General features: G+C 42.5%; 1 protein-coding gene across 1 annotated transcript in view; it reads right to left on the bottom strand.

The window, feature by feature from the left end:
* LOC138607115 (neurocan core protein-like) overlaps positions 1 to 15,248 on the bottom strand; it is a 65,721-nt gene extending 50,473 nt beyond the window's left edge. Inside the window, exons 1-7 of the mRNA XM_069679673.1 lie at positions 15,176 to 15,248; positions 9,731 to 9,960; positions 9,444 to 9,612; positions 7,593 to 7,767; positions 6,117 to 6,244; positions 4,569 to 4,862; positions 2,093 to 2,926 (exon numbers count right to left, since the gene is read on the bottom strand). Coding sequence (XP_069535774.1) covers positions 2,093 to 2,926; positions 4,569 to 4,862; positions 6,117 to 6,244; positions 7,593 to 7,767; positions 9,444 to 9,612; positions 9,731 to 9,960; positions 15,176 to 15,248 — 1,903 coding nt within the window. The remainder of the gene's footprint in view (positions 1 to 2,092; positions 2,927 to 4,568; positions 4,863 to 6,116; positions 6,245 to 7,592; positions 7,768 to 9,443; positions 9,613 to 9,730; positions 9,961 to 15,175) is intronic.
* Between the last annotated feature and the right edge of the window lie 3,066 nt (positions 15,249 to 18,314).

The raw sequence follows: 18,314 nt of genomic DNA, 5'->3' as shown, positions 1-18,314 counted from the left end.
GTTCTGCTGTGTTGACTCCACTTTACTGGAGTAAACGGGCTGAGAGAATCTCTCGGGTCAGACAGACATGATATTAAATTGTGAGAGTGGAGGCATGAGAGAGGCAGAGCGAGAGATGGTACTGATGCCACTGCAGGTCATCTGCAGATATGGGGTGTAATAAAAGAGAGGTTACTGCCCTGCTGTTTGAATCAGGTCAGGAGCATCTACACTGAGTGTCAGCGCACAGACCCCTTTGTCTTCTATCAGAAATATTCAGTCAGTGGCGTTGGATTGTTTGGAGGCAGATGGCTCCACTAGGAGCTAAAGAAATACTACATGCAATAAAATGTTCAAAATATTTAGATTTGCAAGGGAAATAATTGAAGGAATCGTTTTACATTGAAAGATCTTTTAAAAGTTTCAAAATAATTTGATTCAACACTTCAATTCTGATCCTTATTTGATTTCCTGTCTGCAGTGCAAAGCTTTGCATCTCCTTCAGTCAAAGAGGCAACATGGCTCCATCAGTTACTAAGAAGTGTTGAGATCCAAGTCATAGCCTGAGGTGTGCAGCAACAGAGTTAATTCAGTTCACTGATTAAGAAGCAACATCAGTCAGGCAGCTTTTCATCACAGCAACATTAAAGAAACAAACGACTATTCCTCATCCCTCTTTCCCCATCTTCCCCTCTCTTCCCTCCTTACTCTACTCATCCCCCTCTTGTGTTGCTCGTCCTCCCTGTAGTGATCATTACAGCCTACCTTCAGAGAGTTGGGGCTTAATTGGCAGAGACGTGGATGGAGGTGAGAGCGAACAGCAGAGCAGCCCAACCTCCACGTTAATTGGATACGGCTGTGATTAATGCGTGCAGACTAAAGCTTGGATTTTCATCAATACCTCGTGGGATGGTATCGACTTTCAGGTTGCACAGCAGTGAGTATTTATATTAATAAAGCTGCTGATTGCTGGGTGAGAAAAGCCTCTCACCTTTATTGAACCATTCCTCTGGCTGTCTGTGGGAGAGACTAAAGTCGTTCTTTGTATCCTTCCTCTTGAGCTGAAGCCAACGATGTGTTATTTGTGGCGGCCATTAACAGAAAAGTTCTTCAAGCCAAGGTTTCAGTACTCAGCTCCTTTTGGCTTCTGTCCACACATTTCTCTACTTTTTACTGCTGATCAGTTACTCAGCTGTAATTTGTCTTTTCAGTAGGTGCAGTTATTTGTCCCGTCACCTTACACTCACCTTCCAGTTATAAATTAGAAAAAGATATGTTCAGTTTGGTATCAGGTTGCTTTCAGGAAGACGCAGGCTGAAAGGGTGAATGCTGACCTTTTCTGTCCTTGCGTGTGTTGTACTGTACTGCAGCACTCCTGAGGGTAATTCACTCCACTGTGGATGTTACCTGTCTGACGGGGCCTCCAGGTTCTTCAGCACATACACACTAACTAACAATCGACCATTACATTTTTCAGGCCCTGTCTTACTCCCCAGAGCATTTCTATCCTGTCTGAACAGAGAATTCCTAAACAATGTCTGGTTCACTTTGTTTGTTATGTTTTATTTAGCTAATACAAGAAATGTGTTCTATCTAATAATTCTTTGACTCCTAAACAAGCAGTCATTTGTGATGCAGGTCTGCTTTGTTCTAAACAAACAGTACATCTGTGAGGAAACCTTTAATAAAAGAAGTACATTAAAATTCAAGTTAGCTTCTACTCTTTCTAAAACTTGACTACAAACTCAGTGTAGTCTGTAAATATGAGAGTGAAAGCAGAACAGTCTCCACTCCTCCTTTATACATTGTGTTTGTAGTTTGCTCCTTATGTTTGTTTGCAATTACTGTTTAATTAAATCTACAGCGATACTCCAAATTGCCCTTCAGAGGAATATATTACAGCAGACTGAAGGGAAGAGAAGAGAGGTTGGAAAAGAGAGAAAGAAGCATGAAACTGATCCTATATCTACAAGGGGCATTTAAATGCGCCACACCTATTTGAAGTAGAAGAGTTTCTGTTCATTTTTCACTCAGTTATTTGTCTCAAAAGGTTAAAGGTGTAACAAAAGCACATGCTTAACACATACAAACACAGTTAATGATGAGCTCATACCGTGAACAGTGGATGGAGGCTCGTCAGCAGATGTGCTGGAGGCTCGTTCTCCTGGCTCAGTGCTGGTGTCACTTTGCCCTGTGATTTGGACTGCAGGCACTAATCGAACCAGCGGCATCACCTCTTTCTCCTGCTCAGACAGACCTTCCTCTGGACTCTGTAGTCCACTGGTAGGAGCCCTGAAGGGAAAACTACCACTCCTGTGCTCCATGATGGCATTCTTCATGGTGCCCTTGTTTCCACTGGGTTTTGGTTCACTCTGGTTTCTGCTGGATGCTTCTCCCTGTGTCTGGTTCTCTCTTGATATTTCCTCAAGCTCTGAAGGTCCCTCCTCTGTCTCCTCCACCCCCTCACCTCCTCTCCAATACCTAAAGGGCTTCATCAGAGTGTTAACAAACTCAGCCAACACACTGTTACTAGTCTGAGCCTGGGGAGTGGAAGAAGCTATGGAGGGTAATGTAGCTGTGTCAGATGATCCAACAAAGCCTCCATCTTCTTCTTCATGAGCAGAACCTCCATGACTCCCTGAGTCAGAGAGGCCCAAAGTGTTGCTTCTCTTTGGGCCATCAGATTCCTCCTGGCTGGGCTGGCTGCTTCTTGCTGGCTTTAAGTGGATGACTACGTGCTCTTCAGAGATCTCAGAGGAGTCGTTGATTCCAGCAATGGAGTTGACTCCTGCGCTGTCCAAGTCAACTAGACCAGTCCAGGTAGAAGTCTTGGAGAAAGGGGCTCTGTGCTGGGCTTCAGTGATTGAGGAGAGGGCCTCTGCTGCTGGGTTGGTGGTCTGGTACAAAGTCTGAGTTTCTGCAGCCTGGACCCCCGCTGGCTGGTGGGCTGCAACACATGACAGCAACATTTCAACAAAGGGAACAGCTATGATTTTCATTTGACCTGTTTTATCTGCTGCACAACACAGCACTGAACTTCACTTTACCTCCCTCCTGCTATTGAATTAAAACTCATATTATACAACCAGAAAAAATTCAGAGCAAGCTGCACTGTGTAGGGTTGAAATGTTTCATCACGAGGGTTATTTCGTTTTTTTATGTTCTGTTTTATTTTAACCTTGTTTTTGACCACTACTGTCTATATGTATTGCTTATTTACCTTTTCTTTGAATGTATTTTCTTTTTAATGTATTTATTACGAAGCATTGTATTATGGTTGTTTTTTAACTTTTCTTTTCCTTCTCTTGTTTAACACAACATATGCCTTCAACCCTCAATCACAAGACACCTTTTTAAAGAGGTGAATTTCATTCCTTAAAGGGGCTATATGTAAGACACAAAGTACACACAAGAATAAAAAACAAAAATACGTTTTATCTAGTGAAGGCCGTCTGACAAAACAGGAACGTGATCGACTTCAGGGGGAAAACTAGTATCAACATCGGCAGGGCATGCGAATCATGGAGACCTTTGATTGCTTTTGAGGATCAAACCAGACCCACAAGTGAGTAATTGAGTAATTTGCCGTTTGGTTACGAAGCACAATGCCAGATCCATGCAGTGTAGTTATGTTAGAGCTAGTTGGCTAACCTTAGCATGCTCGTTAACGTTATGACAAACAAAATACTATCTGAGTGGATGTCAGTGTTGTCTTGTCTCTTGACAAATAACTTTGCCACCTAACATGATACTAACTTAGGTATTATGACAAACAGTGTTGATTTTGGATATGATGCCGGTCAGCATGATATGGACAAAAGTCAATGAACATGTCTCGTCAGTGAAAAGTAAACAGAGCCGGTGAGTTCCGAGACTGAGCATGCTCAGTTTCGTGTGTCTTCAGAAAAAACCCCAGACACCTTTAATATACTCCTACTCAAACCTTTTTAGTTTTCTATTTTATTTTGTATTTTTGTTACATATTTATACTAATATTACTATTATTATTATTATTGACTCTTTTTTGTTTGTTTGCTTTTATTTTGTTTTGTTTTGTCTCTTTGTCTGTCTGTTTATCTTTGTCATTGTTGCTGTTATCTGTACACATTATCAGTCATGTCGACGTATCATTCCTTTCACTTCCCTTGGACAATAAAATTTTAAAAAATACATAAATGCAAATAAATAAATCATGAAATAAATATTAATGTCAATGTGCAATACAACTGTTGGTGCAATGAAGAGCTTCATCTATCAGCTGTGAGTTTTGTGCACCGCTGCTCTGCTCTCATGCTGTTCACTTCAAATGATTGAGTTGTGCAGATGTTTTGTTTGAATTCAAAATTCATGAGCTGACAATGTGAAAGATGAACACGTCATTCTTTTTCCCCTATCTGTGGAATCGCTCTCTCTCTACTACTCACGACAATTAAGCCCTCTAATCCATCCGGGGGGACACAAATGTCACACAATCTCTCAACTACTTCATGCGTGACACAGACATGCTAATTATTAACCAGAATAGAAAGCAGGTCTCCAGACTTTCCGGTGTTGCCATGGTAATCCCATTGCATGAAGTTAGTCAGTACCTGTGTAGCAGTAGGCGTCAAACAGGGCTGTGCTGTCGGGGGAGCCAGTACGGTCGGGGTTGTTGTAGACGGTCCGCACCCCGGGCTCGTCTCCGCCGCAGTTCTTCCGTGGGACGTTGATGGGGTAGCGGACGCTGCCGTCAGCCAGCCAGCCGGGATCACACTGGTCCAGGCCGGCCTGCCAGGCCAGGTAGAGCTGGCCCACGGTGCTCAGCTGGGCTCCCAGGGAATGGCAGTGGGTGGAGGCTGTGGCCAGGCTCAACTTCTCCGCGACTGCAGAGTGGAAGACTTCACCTGGAAGGAGGAGAAGGAAGAGAGAGACAGAAGAGCTCTGTTGATTCTAGTAGAAAAAAGTAAAAAAGTGTATTATTTGATATAATATGACAAGGGTTTGGCCCACTACTTGGCCCAGTACTATTTGGTACTTATACGTACTCTAAACCACTGACAGATTTTAACACTATATGCCCTAAAAATGTAATCTTTCAATTTGGTCTGATTTTATTCATTAAATTTTCTCTAGTAACTACTTCTCATTGTGTGTCTCCCTATTTGCTGTGGCCACTTGAGCAAGGTCATAACAAATATGGAATTGACAACAGAATTAATCTTAAACATTGATAATTGGAGGGACATTGACCTCTAGCTATGTGCACATTCTTTAGATTAAATAGAGTGTCCATCCTCGCACTGCTGGACGTCAGTGTAATGGGGTTTTGAATTTTATTTACTAGGATAAACCCCTTGATAAATGTACCATCTCTTTTTCAGGGGGGACCCATAAGAAAAGTTCACAACATAACATGAAGATGTTATATTTGATTTTATGTTGCTAAATGTTGCTAGAAACTTAACAAACACGTTTTATTTGTTGGTTTAAATTTTTTTCTCCAACAGCCAACAGGCTCAATATAGAACGTGAGGTCTCTAAGAGAGCCTTAATATGCACTGGATGGCCACATACTGCACATGACGTAATGCTGAAAGACTGAAGCTAGAGTCACTATAACCTCAGCTAATGACAATATAGGAAACAAGGAAATTAAGGTAGCAGCATTGTCCCACGAAGGTAATGTTCCATTAGTTTACCACTGTATGCATAAAGCTACAGAAGTAAGCTGGACATGCCGAAGTCTGCAGCTGAAGAAAATTAATCAGTCAAGCCCCATACACATTGCTTCAGCATGAGGAGCAATACAAAGTCTGACAACCTTCCTGTGCCTGATAAAGTTTTCTAATCTATGATTGAACAGCTGCTGTTCATGGGACAGGTTAGTCAAATATAAGAAAATCCGAGGGTTAGGGTTATTGTCCACCTGTTGTAAGTTATTTGCCACCACTGCTCTGGGATACTAAATAGAAGGGTTAGGATGACACTACTGATCCACTTAGCTGATGCCTGCAGGAGGTCTAAACGTGACAGCTAGACTCACTTTCAAAAGCTCCTCTCTCCCTCTGCCCTCTTCCTCTCTGTGCAGAGTTTTAAGTGTTCCTGCGTGCTGCACACTGCAGGACTAAACCTTTATGGCTGAAGCTCCCGACTCCTACCTTGGAGCTGCTTAGCAAAGCAGTAGACATCAAACAGCTCATCAGGGGACCTATTGCCATAGGTACGGATTCCAGGTGAGTCCTCTCGATCGCCATAGCAACCAGGTCGAGGCGACTGGATGGGATACCTGTCGGAAAGAATTACGAGAAAGACAGAGAGGGAGAGAGATAAATACAGTGTGGACATGAAAAAGGGAGCTGAAAACAAACTTGGCTCCTCGGGGGTGAGTCAGTGTGCATATAGAATTAGATGAAAATTGAACTACACTTTAATCTCCTGCCCTGAACACAATGATTTAGGTGTAACTTACGCTGAAAGATTACCCAAAATGTATTTTTAAAAGACTAACAAGAAGTAAAAGTATTATTATCCCCCTGAAACTGGCTGAAATGTCAAGGTAAGGTATAACATTTATTATATGTCATAACAACATCAGGAAACACTTTGCTAGAGAATCTTGTTTTTTTAATCATTGTGCCCTCACTGTGACTTTAACTAAATAATAACCCTATTGAAATTCAATCTTTTTGAAGTGTGTTTATTGCTCTGGCAATACAACAATTTCAACAATTTCTACAGCTTTAGTAAGTAAGAAATCAATCTCGAAACTCATTGGCTATTGTCTGACGACGATAAATGCCTCTGGGAACGTTGGGCAATTTCTCTGTCTTTCTGGTTTAGCAAGTGGTTAGCAATAAACGACTTCCAACCAAGACATCCTTTTCCATGGGCTGCATGGTTAACAGTCCAATTGGCAACTTGAGAAGCGACAGTGTGTTTAGATTAATAGCAAAGTAAAATTCGCATTCCCAGATATATCTGCAAAATAAACTGCGTCATTGCTTGGTTCACTAAATCCCCCGGAGGAGCGCTCCTTTCAGTTTCTTGGCATGCCTGTGGGGCTGAGAAAACGATCTATATTCAGGCTTCAAATTAATTATGCCATGAGAACATGAATTCCAGCAGCACGAGGGCACAGGCAAAGAGGCTGATTAAAAGATAAAGCTGGGCATACAGGGACCTAAGAAGTACTAAGAAGAGACACACACAAATTAAGGTGTAAACTAAACATTCATGAAGAAGGCCCACATGCCCGCGCATAACCATAAACCTGCAATGTTTTTTTTAAACAGCAGGTTGTTTTCATTAGGTCTTCTAAGTCCTTGGCCTCATGAAGTGATGGCTGATGTCTGTATTTTTTCCAAGGTATTAATAAGACTCTTTCCTCCTGGCTCATGTGCAGTCGTAGCTTTCTGGATCTGGACCAATTAGAGGATTCCCGAGTGAAAACAACAGGAGTGTTGGACGGAAGGAGAGAAAGAAAAGGGAGGGAAGGCGTGCTGCAGGTTAACAAGCATTACTACTTCAAGACTCCTAATTACGGTCAATAAATTAAGCTACAGGATAAATGAGGCCAAAACTGCCTCCATCATCCTGATCTACGCGACCTTTGTTTGCAGAGTGTAAAACCTCACCGTACAGTCTGGTCAGACAGCCAGCCAGCATCACAGTTGTCATATCCATCAGCAAAAGTCGCCTGCAGCTGCTCTGGGGTTGCGATGACTGCTGAGTTCTCCACACACACCCTCTTGGCGTCAGTGAAGGACAGGGCGTAGCGGTCATGAGGGGCCCGGTAGTGAAACACCACACCTGGAACACAGAGAAGCAGCGTGTGATAGCAAGTAGAGAGGACACTGCAGAAACTAATCAAATTAATGACCTGCAAAGTCTGTGTCACAGAGGTATTCATGAACTACCTTGGACTATTAAAACACGCTCACAGATACATGAACACAAAGCCCTCTAGATACCCCATCATGTTCTGACTTTGTTCCATCTGTGCAGGAGGAACAACAGCGTTCAGGTTCAGCACCCTGCGTACGTGAGTCTCATCTGCATCAGGCGCTCGGCTTAGTCAGGGAATAAAGTGAGACACAAATCCCTTAGCTGCAAAAGGAGCATATATTCCACTTAATAGGAAAGAAATGGCTTCTAAAGTGTCTATGTAACGCTTCCCCACCTCCCACATCTGCCTGCCTTCACTCAGTGCTGCTCCCCTGAGGAGCATCCAGACACTTGAAAGCCAGTGAGCATCTGGCTACCAACACGGCTCCTTTATCTCCACTGACTTTGTCTGGGAGAGTGACAGAGATTTCTGCGAGAGGCCTGCCCACAATCCCAGCAGTCCAACGAGCCATTCTGTAATGTCGAACAGAAATCACCTCATGTTTTGTTGTGTTTCTTTTATCCTAATTTTTTACTTCCCATTTCTCCTTTGAGGCTGTGGGATCTTGTCCAAATAGAGACGCTATTTTGCTGGCTTATATCTACAAAAATCGGGTCCTCTCAGTATGGGATACCCAAAAGGCATGCCATTGGTTATCATCATTTTACAGTGTAAGCCATCTGTAACATCAAACCTTCAGGAGAACTCAAAATGTGACAGCTTGTAATCTGGCATATCTAGATACAACTTTCTGACTGCTGCTTTGAACTATATTAAGCAGAGCTGGTGGCAACATAAGCTCTTCAGCCTGCCCAGTGCTGATACACTATCTATAGTCCTCACATAAGGCAAGAGTAGGAAGCTATATCTCACCACAGACAACAGCTGACACACATAATCAATTGCACTTAGTGAGACAGAAAATTGACCCATCAATATGTGCAAAGACAAAACAAATGGAGACAAAACAAGATGAGAGAAAGACAGAGGCAGCAGGCGATGGAGTGCTAGCTATTGCAGTGTGCTGTATCTTAGTAAAGATAAAGGCTCAGTGGTCTTTAAGAGCTGCTGTTAGCAGCACCAGCATAGATTGTGGAAACCAAGTGTACAGAGGCTACTGCATAGTGTGATTCCCTGTGGTCATTATAATAATAGCTCAATATTAAAATTAGTGAGTGACCTGGAAAGTATCTGATGAAAGCTCTTGAGATAAACGACTCTGACACAGTAATTATGGTTCTAGTACAGTGAGAGAGCTCCAGGTAGTCTGATAATTCCACAAATATGGGTGTCCTGGATACAGATAGGGTGATACAGTAATGGTTTGCCCATTTAGTTGGGCCATTAGAGCCACACAAAGCACTATCTGACATTAACAAAGCTGCTGGGGTCCTACGTGATTGGTTTTATTAGGATTTCAGAGCATGAGCAGCATGTGAGTGGCCCAGCTCAATGATGCTTAATGTGTCTCTTAATACATAATCTTTTACAAATGCATACGATGAATAAGACCAGGCACCTACGTTTGTTGAAGCATGAAATTTCCCACCAAAAATGAGTGAACTTAAAGCTTTCAAGATCAAAGGTCTGTTTTATTCACCTGTGACCTCCAGAGGAACCGTGTCCTGCTCGTCATTGATGCCCACCACGACCTCACAGCGGTACAGACCAGAGTCGCTAGAGCGAAGCCCTGACAGAGCGAGACTGGCGTTGTAACGGTTCTCATTGTAACCAGGCAGCGTCACACGACCCTGGAAGGCCTTCTTCACCTGTGGTGAATGGTGAATATAAGACATGGAAACAACTAAAACACCAATGAGACATTCATACATTCCCAAAATCTTAAAACCAAACTTTTTACAGAGGTCCTTTCATCCTCTATTTTACCTTGACCACATTGTCTTTGGCCACCAGGACCGACTGTTCCTTCTGCAGGCCATCGGAGCCTCTCTGGCCCCAAACCTTGGTCCACTTGATCCTGGGGGGCTCGTGGGATGAACTGGCACTGGGGCGGAGGGTGAAGAGGCAGGGGAGGAGAACAGTTTTGGACAGCTCCTCACTGATGGTCTGATGGGTCACCTTCCGCATGTTCACCACAGTGTCTGCGATGGTTACGCCTGATAGGAGAGGAGATGAGAGAGAATCAGTGTTATCTTCTAAATGAGCCACATTACTTTATTTCTCATTACATAGAAAATACATTAGTTAATTGCTTCTTGCAAAGGAAAATGTGCTTTCATTCCAGGATCTTTTGTTCCATCAGATCATCCTGGTAGTGGAGTAAAAGGGAAAGAACAGAAGCTCATTGTGTCTCTCTGATTATTGGTCATTGATCCAACAAACCATTACTGTGCTACCTGAACAGTGGGAGGCGGGGCCAGACTGTGTAGGGAAGATATCAAAAGTCCTTTCATAAGCCGTACATCAAACCTGGATATGCCTTATGAGATCGATATCAACCACCTCTTTGAAGCTTGAAGCACCACCCAGGCCAAAGGGATATAAAGATTACCTTCATCTAAACAGTTGATGACAGAGAGAAAGGGTATCATAATAAGAAATTTAGAGTGTGGTGCATTCAAGGGAGCTCTAGTATCGGAATTTGCAACTTTTTGCAATGTTCAGCTACAATTTTCTTTAAAATAGTTTCATACTGGTCGAGTCATATCAAACATTATCATTGTACTCTAATCCTGTGTCACCTTAAGAGATCACAGAGGTGGCTCATTTCTACTGGAGAGGTAATTCCACACTTATCTGCTTCTGTTCATCCAGCGTGCAAAGTATGTGAATGATTACCTGTAAAGCCATAAGCCTCATGTAGACTCTTTTCCAACTCCCCTGTAAGTCACTATTCCATGTCTTCTCACTACTGAATAAGCAGAGGAGGAATCCTACTTTCTTTGCTGATCCCTTGACTTCTCTTCTTGCAACACCAACAACGTTTACCTGAATGTTTTCGCATTCTTTTCAGCCTCATCCAAAATGTTGATCATGGTAAACATTATGTGCTAATATCAATATGTTAGCATTACTAATGTGATCATTTATGCTTTAAGCTACATGCACCATTGTGCCTCAATAGAGTCTAACAAACCTGATATCATGGCTAGTTATTGGATGCATGTTAAAGTTCTTCATGTTTCAGGGACAGCCCCTCCTGTCTGACACATATGCACATACACACACCAAACTTTTCCCTCTCCATCAGTGTCTCTAATATGCCTGTAAAACTCAGCAGTATCCTTCTTCCCCTCTCCGTTTCTGTAACACAACCAAGGGTGCACACTTGGAAGTTCTATTGTTAACCTCAGCACACATTTACACAGCTTTATGTTTCCTTATTTCGAGGTGCGCTGCATATTAACGCCGCCATGCGCCGTATGCGAGTTTGGTGAGAGAAATAGAGCGTCCAATTTCTGGATATTAAATATCCCGATATGCTGCGCGTTCATGATCATGTGAGGTCATAATACCGTCTTTAGTTTTTTTTATATATATATTTGCCAAATATGTTGTTTTGTTTTGATTAAGATGGTTAAAAGTATGAAATGTTATTATAAAATGTGTTAAAAGTTTAAAAGCTCATGGCACTTGAAAAAATAAGATAATATGTTAATGGTAAAAACTGTTATTAATAACGCCGCTAAAATAGCAATGCGGAACAATGTTTCATGAGAGGTCACCCTGTCCCTCTATCTGCTCTGTCATTTTCTTCACTTGCCTCCTGTCACTCTTTTTGTCCTCTTCCTCCCCAGCTGTAAGACCACCTGCTGACTACAGTTCTTCTGCTCACCAATTAATGTTTCATCTGATCCTTTTTTTTAATCCTTTTATAAAGATATGCAGTTTTTTCAATTATATTTAATATTCATGTCAATTAAAATAAACAGGTAAGGGAAAAGTCATGAACAGAAGCTGAGGAGGAAAAGGATAACGGTAAAGAGTTTGTGTAACGATAAATTGGAATGCTGTGATGTGCAAAAGCTGCCAAGAGGACATGATGGAAAAGTAGAGATGCAATTTTGTGATTCAGCAGGTTGTGTGTACAGACTGACACAGTGACACACTCATGACCTGTCTATTTCAAACACACACACACTCAAAGATGACTTCCTTTATAAAAGAATGAGATTCCCTCCCTGCTGTCAATCTCTTTGCCTTATCCCCCTCGAGGATGTGTCACTCTTCTATGGGCAGAAATATGTGTCAGTAGAAAGTGAATTTGTGTTATTTATATTTGAATTTGAAACGCTCAACTTGAATAGTTGAAGTAAAAATTGGATTTTGAATCACATCATTTGAAATTGAATTTATTAGTTTGTAACTGAATTCCAATAAACTTGAAACTGAAAACTGAAAAGTAGTGGGCCGGGGTGAAGTGCGTCCAGTCGGTGGAGACGGTCCTGGTATTCCCTGTTCTTGGTTCCAGACGAGATCTGGATCTTTTGATGCTGGAGGTCTGGTAGTCTAGTTTTCACGGCTTCATTTCTAGTTTAGTTTATTTATAACTTTTACTAGGTTAAGGGGGAAGGAGCTAGGTCCTACGGCCCATTGCGTGGTTGGCTCAGACTTCCTCACTCCTTTTGTTCTTTTTGGCCGGACCTCCAGACTCCCATAGTTTTGGTGATCATCATGACATTATTTTCTTTGTCAAAAAAAAATCCTTATCTTTTTGAAAATTTGTACTCGGTTATGGTGTCCTTCTTCATGTGTTACTGGTCACATGGGGGGCCAAACATTTCCTTTGTTGTGGCCGTAACAATATAACTAACTATCATTAGCTCTGGAAGCTACCAGAAGCTCCATGTAGCGAAGGAAATGGTCAAAAACATAGGTGCTGCTGATTGGCTGCTGTTAATCTGCACTCGATTGCTCTTCCTTGTCAACCAGATGTGTGTCTCAGCAAACTGAATTTGAATTGTAAAAACTGAATGTGGAATTTGAATTTTCAGATAATCTGAATTCAATTTCAGACAATTACATTCAGTTTCAAGTTTATTGGAATTCAGTTTCTAACTGATCAATTCAATTTCAAATGATGTGATTCTAATTCTGCGATTTTAATTCAGTTTTTACAATTCAAATTGAGTTTGCTGTGACACACATTCAATTCAAATTCAAATATAAATAAAACAAATGTAGTTTCTGCCCATACTCTTCTTTGATTACTGCACACTCACACACGTGACCCTCCTGCACAAACACGCATACATACACACATGGAGACACAAGTCGATCCCACAGGACAGTCCCCTTGCCGAGAGCTTACTAGAAACAAAAACAGGCAAATTTATTCCTCAGCTAAGAGGCATCAATAATGCTTAATCTGTTTGTCAATTTCTCTCCAGGTTCCTCCTGGTTAAACACCATTTGTGGAACATTATGCTCCTTATGTTGCCAAAATCAAGACAGAGGCACAAATGAAGCCAACCAACCTTTACAATCACAATCTCATTCACATCCTCTCTCCTCTTTCTGACCATTTTATTCAGACTAATGTTTATCTTTGTTTCTCACCTGCTGCTGCAATTTGTAAAAACTGAATCAAATGAAATCAAGTGCAGGCGCCTCTTTAAAAGACTGGATTACATAGTGAAGCAGACCAGGTGAAATGAAAACATTGCCCTCTTCCTATGTGGTAATGAATGTAAACTAGCTGGGGTACCTGATGCCATTGCTGAATCAAATCTGCATTTAGATGGAAATGTTATCACAAGCATGTCCCCCGAGAGACTGTCTTTTGTTTGGATATCTGTCCGTGTTTCATTTGCTCTTTGTCTCTCTTTTCTAAACAAGGCTCACCTGGCTGCTGGTGATAAAGAGAAGAGAAACACTGAAGCTGAATGTCAACACAAAGCAAGAACAGTGCAGAAAAAAAGAGCTCCCTAAAAGTCTTACATTGTAAAACACTGGAGAGTTAAGTCCAAGCCAGCACAGTGCCACTTTAAATGTTAACAGGTGATCTTTTATCGACCTGTCTGTGTGTGTCTGAGGGTTGAGAAGGGCAAAGTGTGAGAGGACACCTCCTCCACCTCCTCCTGGATGTTCCGACAGTTCGCAGATTGAGCTCAGATTTTCTTATTTTCTTTCTGCTGGTTCACAGTGGCGTCTACGTGATCATCACTGTTGGCCCATCTGTCTTCACTTTGCTCTCAGATTATTAAACACAGTCAGAGAGGCTTTATGTGGCTGCCACAGAGCTGCACAGACACAGGGTGGGCGGTGATGGCATTTTATCCATCTCAATGGCAATTCCTTGTTCTCTCCCTCTATTTCATAGAGTATTTTTTTTCTTGGTTTGGTCTTCCAAAGGTTTCTTTGTCTTTAATTTGCCCACATCAGAGCCATCAGCCTGCCACTCAGGAGCTGCTGGGACTGATCGAGTGCATCCTCTCCTGTCGTCACCACACCATTCCTGGTGCTGGCAAGTCAGCTGATTATGTTTGTGTGTGTGTGTGTGTGTGTGTGTGTGTGTGTGTGTGTGTGTGTGCACGTTCATGTCCTCTGTCTTAGCAGGAGTTGTGCCGGGCGGACATCATGCAGGGTTCCTATATGAAGTCTTCGGGCTGAATTGGCTCCATTTTTCGTCATCTCTCCGCCTGAGAACTTGAGCCCTGAGTTGATTTTTTTTACTTCCACAGAAGGCAAAAAACAATGAAATACAGAGAGGAGCAGACGGTCGGGGAGGCCACTGAGAGCACTGAGGGGGCGTGCAGTCTGTCCCGCATACTCACAAACACATGCAGACACACACAGACACACAGCAGGGGAGCACAGGGAGAGTGTGGAGAGGGCAGAGAAGGACTCAGAGATGCGAGTGCTTGTTTTGTATTCTCTTCCCTGCAGAGTTTTGTGGAATGGAAACATAAACTGCCATTGAGAGAGACAGGATGCTGCTCAGCGCCCAGAGCAGATAAAGTAAAATAGAGAAGTAATATTCTTCTGATATCTTAAAATAGCATGAAAAGAACAATACTACTACTACAAGTACAATACTGAACTCTCCACCAATGATTATTAAGCTTTACTGTGACAGAAGATAACAGGATATGGAAAAATCATTTATCACATCCTGTGCATTGAAGCTGGTATGAGACAGGAGGCGGATCCAAACTCACAGTGTTGACCTATAGAGGAGTTCAACACTCTGACGTGCAGGAGGGCTGTCCGGCTTGTCCGTCAAACACACAGTTTAGAAGCTTAACATTGATTCTACTTTAATTATAAGACAGATTGTTCAAAGGTTTGTCTGTGAACATGATTATGTGCAGTGATGTTCTGTCTGTAGGTCAGGTGACGGGGACGGCCTACAGCGTAATGAGGACTCACCACAGCCCACAGTGTGAAGCAGAAGGAGGGCCAGCAGGGGCTGCAGTCCACACACAGGCAGTCCGCCCTGCATCCTGCTGCACCTGCAGACACAGAGGAAGAGAGAGAGAGGGAATGTGAGCACACAATGGAAGCTGAGATCAACACATCGACCTTGTGAGGCTCGTCTGATACACACTGCATGCTGGGATGACTCAACAGGTGCAATTCTCTGTATTCTCTCCCTGTTCTTAGAAAGAGCCAAAGGATACAAGGTTGTCAGTTGAATGTTCATTTTAATTCAGGTGCCATAACGTGGTCGTGATAAAGTCTTTGAGACAAGATGTAATACATAACGGCTATACTAATAAACTTGACTTAATGTGACCACCATGCGTCATTTAAAAAAAGACTTCATTCCTCTGTTGTCTTATCCTGTTAATTTCTAATGAGGATCACAGCATGGTTAGTTTTATCCCAGCATGCACTGGGGAGAAGGCAGAGAAAAACCAGACTGACTCCAGGTAACTGGCAACTTCCCCAGGATGTTTCATGGATGCAGATGCTTGGTCTTTGGACTGAAACTGAAGCCAATGGTGCTAAACACTGATCAACCTGTTTTAAAGTCATCCAGGTGATCATGAATATAAATGTAAATGGTCTTGACTAAATGAAAAAGATAAAATGTAAAGGTTACATTTTGGACAAAATGGCAACTGCAACGTATAAGCTTAAATCCCTGGTAGTAAAGCTCACTACAGACCTTGATTTACCTCGTCAGTAAAAGCTTGTTTGTTTGTGTGAGCTGTGGGATTAACAGAGAATACAGACGCATGTGTGCGTAGAAAAACAAGAGATTGTTTCGGCAAAAACACAGGGAAAGATACTGATGCAATTCAACAATAGAGAGAGCCAGATAAGAGCAGTGGAGCCGAATCTAACATGATGGACCTTTGTGTTTCCTTGTTGACATGGGATGAGGAAAACTCTACTGTATCAAAGCGGTGTTGATGATGTCACATTAAACACAGAGTCCTCTGTTGTACGTCTGCATGAGTTTATTTGGACAAAGTTTTGTGGGGTGGCGGCAGCAGGGGGTTCTTTTGTTAAAGTGCAGAAAATAAAAATACAGTATATTGTGAAGTGACTACCTCAGTGTGCCTCATGTAGCAGTGCAGCACAACAATTCAGTGTTATCTGTGTAGCTGTCAGAGGGTTTACAGCAGCCAAGAACAAGCCAGCAAACAAGAGACGTAGGAAGACAAATAACATCCTGTGTGTGTGTGTGTGTGTGTGTGTGTGTGTGTGTGTGTGCGTGTGTGTGTGTGTGTGAACTTCAAATCTGCGCATCTATGTTTTACTACTGGCAAATACGATATGTGTGTAACAAAAGCCAGAGGACAGAGACCAAATGAGGCAGGTCAGCCCCTGCTGTGAGGACAGAGAAAGCCCGAGTGTAAATAATAAATATGCCGTCTCTGGAGATGTGGCAGGCCGAACAAGGCCTGAGGAGCCAAACAGGAGCTGGTGGGGGGTTTAGAGGAGGAGGAGGAGGTTGGGATTATTTGGCTGGTAGAGGAGATGCTGGACACAGACAGCTGGTGTCAGTTACAGCAGCGCCGGTCACTTCGATTCAATCTCAAAGGTTCAGCCGAGGACAAAAGCACTGACCTCATATCAAATACCTCTGCTAGGCTGAGGCTGAATGGAAGCTGATATACGCAAGTGTGTCTGTGTGTTTGTTTGTTTTTATCAGTCAAAAATAATGTGAACCAACAAACACCACTGCTCAAATTATTTAGACCTTGAACAATTAAAAATGAACTACTGCATGTACCTTTATTAGAATAACTTACATGTTTTTGAGTGCATTTTAAGATAAGCCACTTTGCATTTTACTTTTGGTGGTACAGCACTTGATTTCAGAGGAGCTATTGTTACATTTGTTTAAGGTTTGCCTATCTGACAGCAGGTAATTTTAAGGCTTTCACCTCTCTATCTCTAGCTGTGTGCCCTACTTCCTATTTCAACTGCCAGCTATCTGTCATTGTATTTTCTACAAAAGGCTCATGTAGTTTCAACTTTTCTTGGAGTGTGTGTGTGTGTGTGGGAACAGTCAACATGCTGTCCTTTCAGAACATCAGCTCACCTGAGTCAGACCTGACATTACCCACCCACAGAGAGTCTACAAGCAGCTGCAGACAGATGTAGATGATGAGAAGTGGACAATGGCAGAGAACTTATGTGGGAATTTGACTACTGAGTGGGAACAGGCGTGAAACCAATAGTGACAGTGTGTGATTGTAAACCTACTCCATGATGTTTTCCTGAACCTTAAATCTGTAGTAGGTAAAATGGAGAAGAGGGAGGACTTTGCTTCAAAATCTGAAAGATTATTACCTCCAGGTCCCTGCCCCTCTCTCTCCGCGGCGCTCAGTCCTGCCTCCAAAACCCTCCCGGCAGAGGAGGCTATCATGCGCGCGCAGGCTAGTAACCACAGCAACTGAAGGGGCCAGATATACAATGTAAAAACGTGAAATGACAACAACCGCAGCCGTTGTATTACACCACCAACACTATCGAAGCAGACACACATCACACCAGCGGCAAAATCACCAGCACTTAGTTTGCTAACAGAGACTGTGGAAAAATCAGCACCAGCTAAGCAGTATCTCACTGATGTTGTGAACATTTAGCTGTGAGAGCACAGGCACACATAACTATCAGGAGAAAGTGTGAAACAGTAACACCGCCTGGGAACTTCACAGAGATATTTTCAGCCAAACCGCCATGAAACAACGCTGAACAGTAGCCACATTGATAACAAGCTAACGCTAGCCCGACTGCTACACTTACTTAACACAACTTCACAGTAACCGCAGACATCTTAGCAATGTGAAACAAATACAGCAGAAATTAAGCTGGGGTAATTACCTGTCAAGCAGAACTGTCTAAACTCAGCATCGCTTTCTCTCTCTCTAGCTCTCTCCCATCGGAAATGCTGCTCCAATGTGTACTCTGGTTTTGTTTCTGATTCGGTCCAACTCTTTCTTTTTAGCTTGCTTTTCCTCATTTCACTTCTTCGGTGTAACGGTCATTGTAGTATAAACCTAGTTGGCAATAGAGGGATGGGCAGTTTTTTCATTCCTAATGGTTGTTT

Source organism: Semicossyphus pulcher, unplaced genomic scaffold (genome assembly GCF_022749685.1).
Source record: "Semicossyphus pulcher isolate SPU_LCO1_2020_fin unplaced genomic scaffold, fSemPul1.0.p SCAF_4, whole genome shotgun sequence".
Taxonomy (NCBI): Eukaryota; Metazoa; Chordata; class Actinopteri; order Labriformes; family Labridae; genus Semicossyphus; species Semicossyphus pulcher.
The sequence above is the reverse complement of the archived record's forward strand: the minus strand, read 5'-3'. Positions and strand labels throughout refer to the sequence as shown.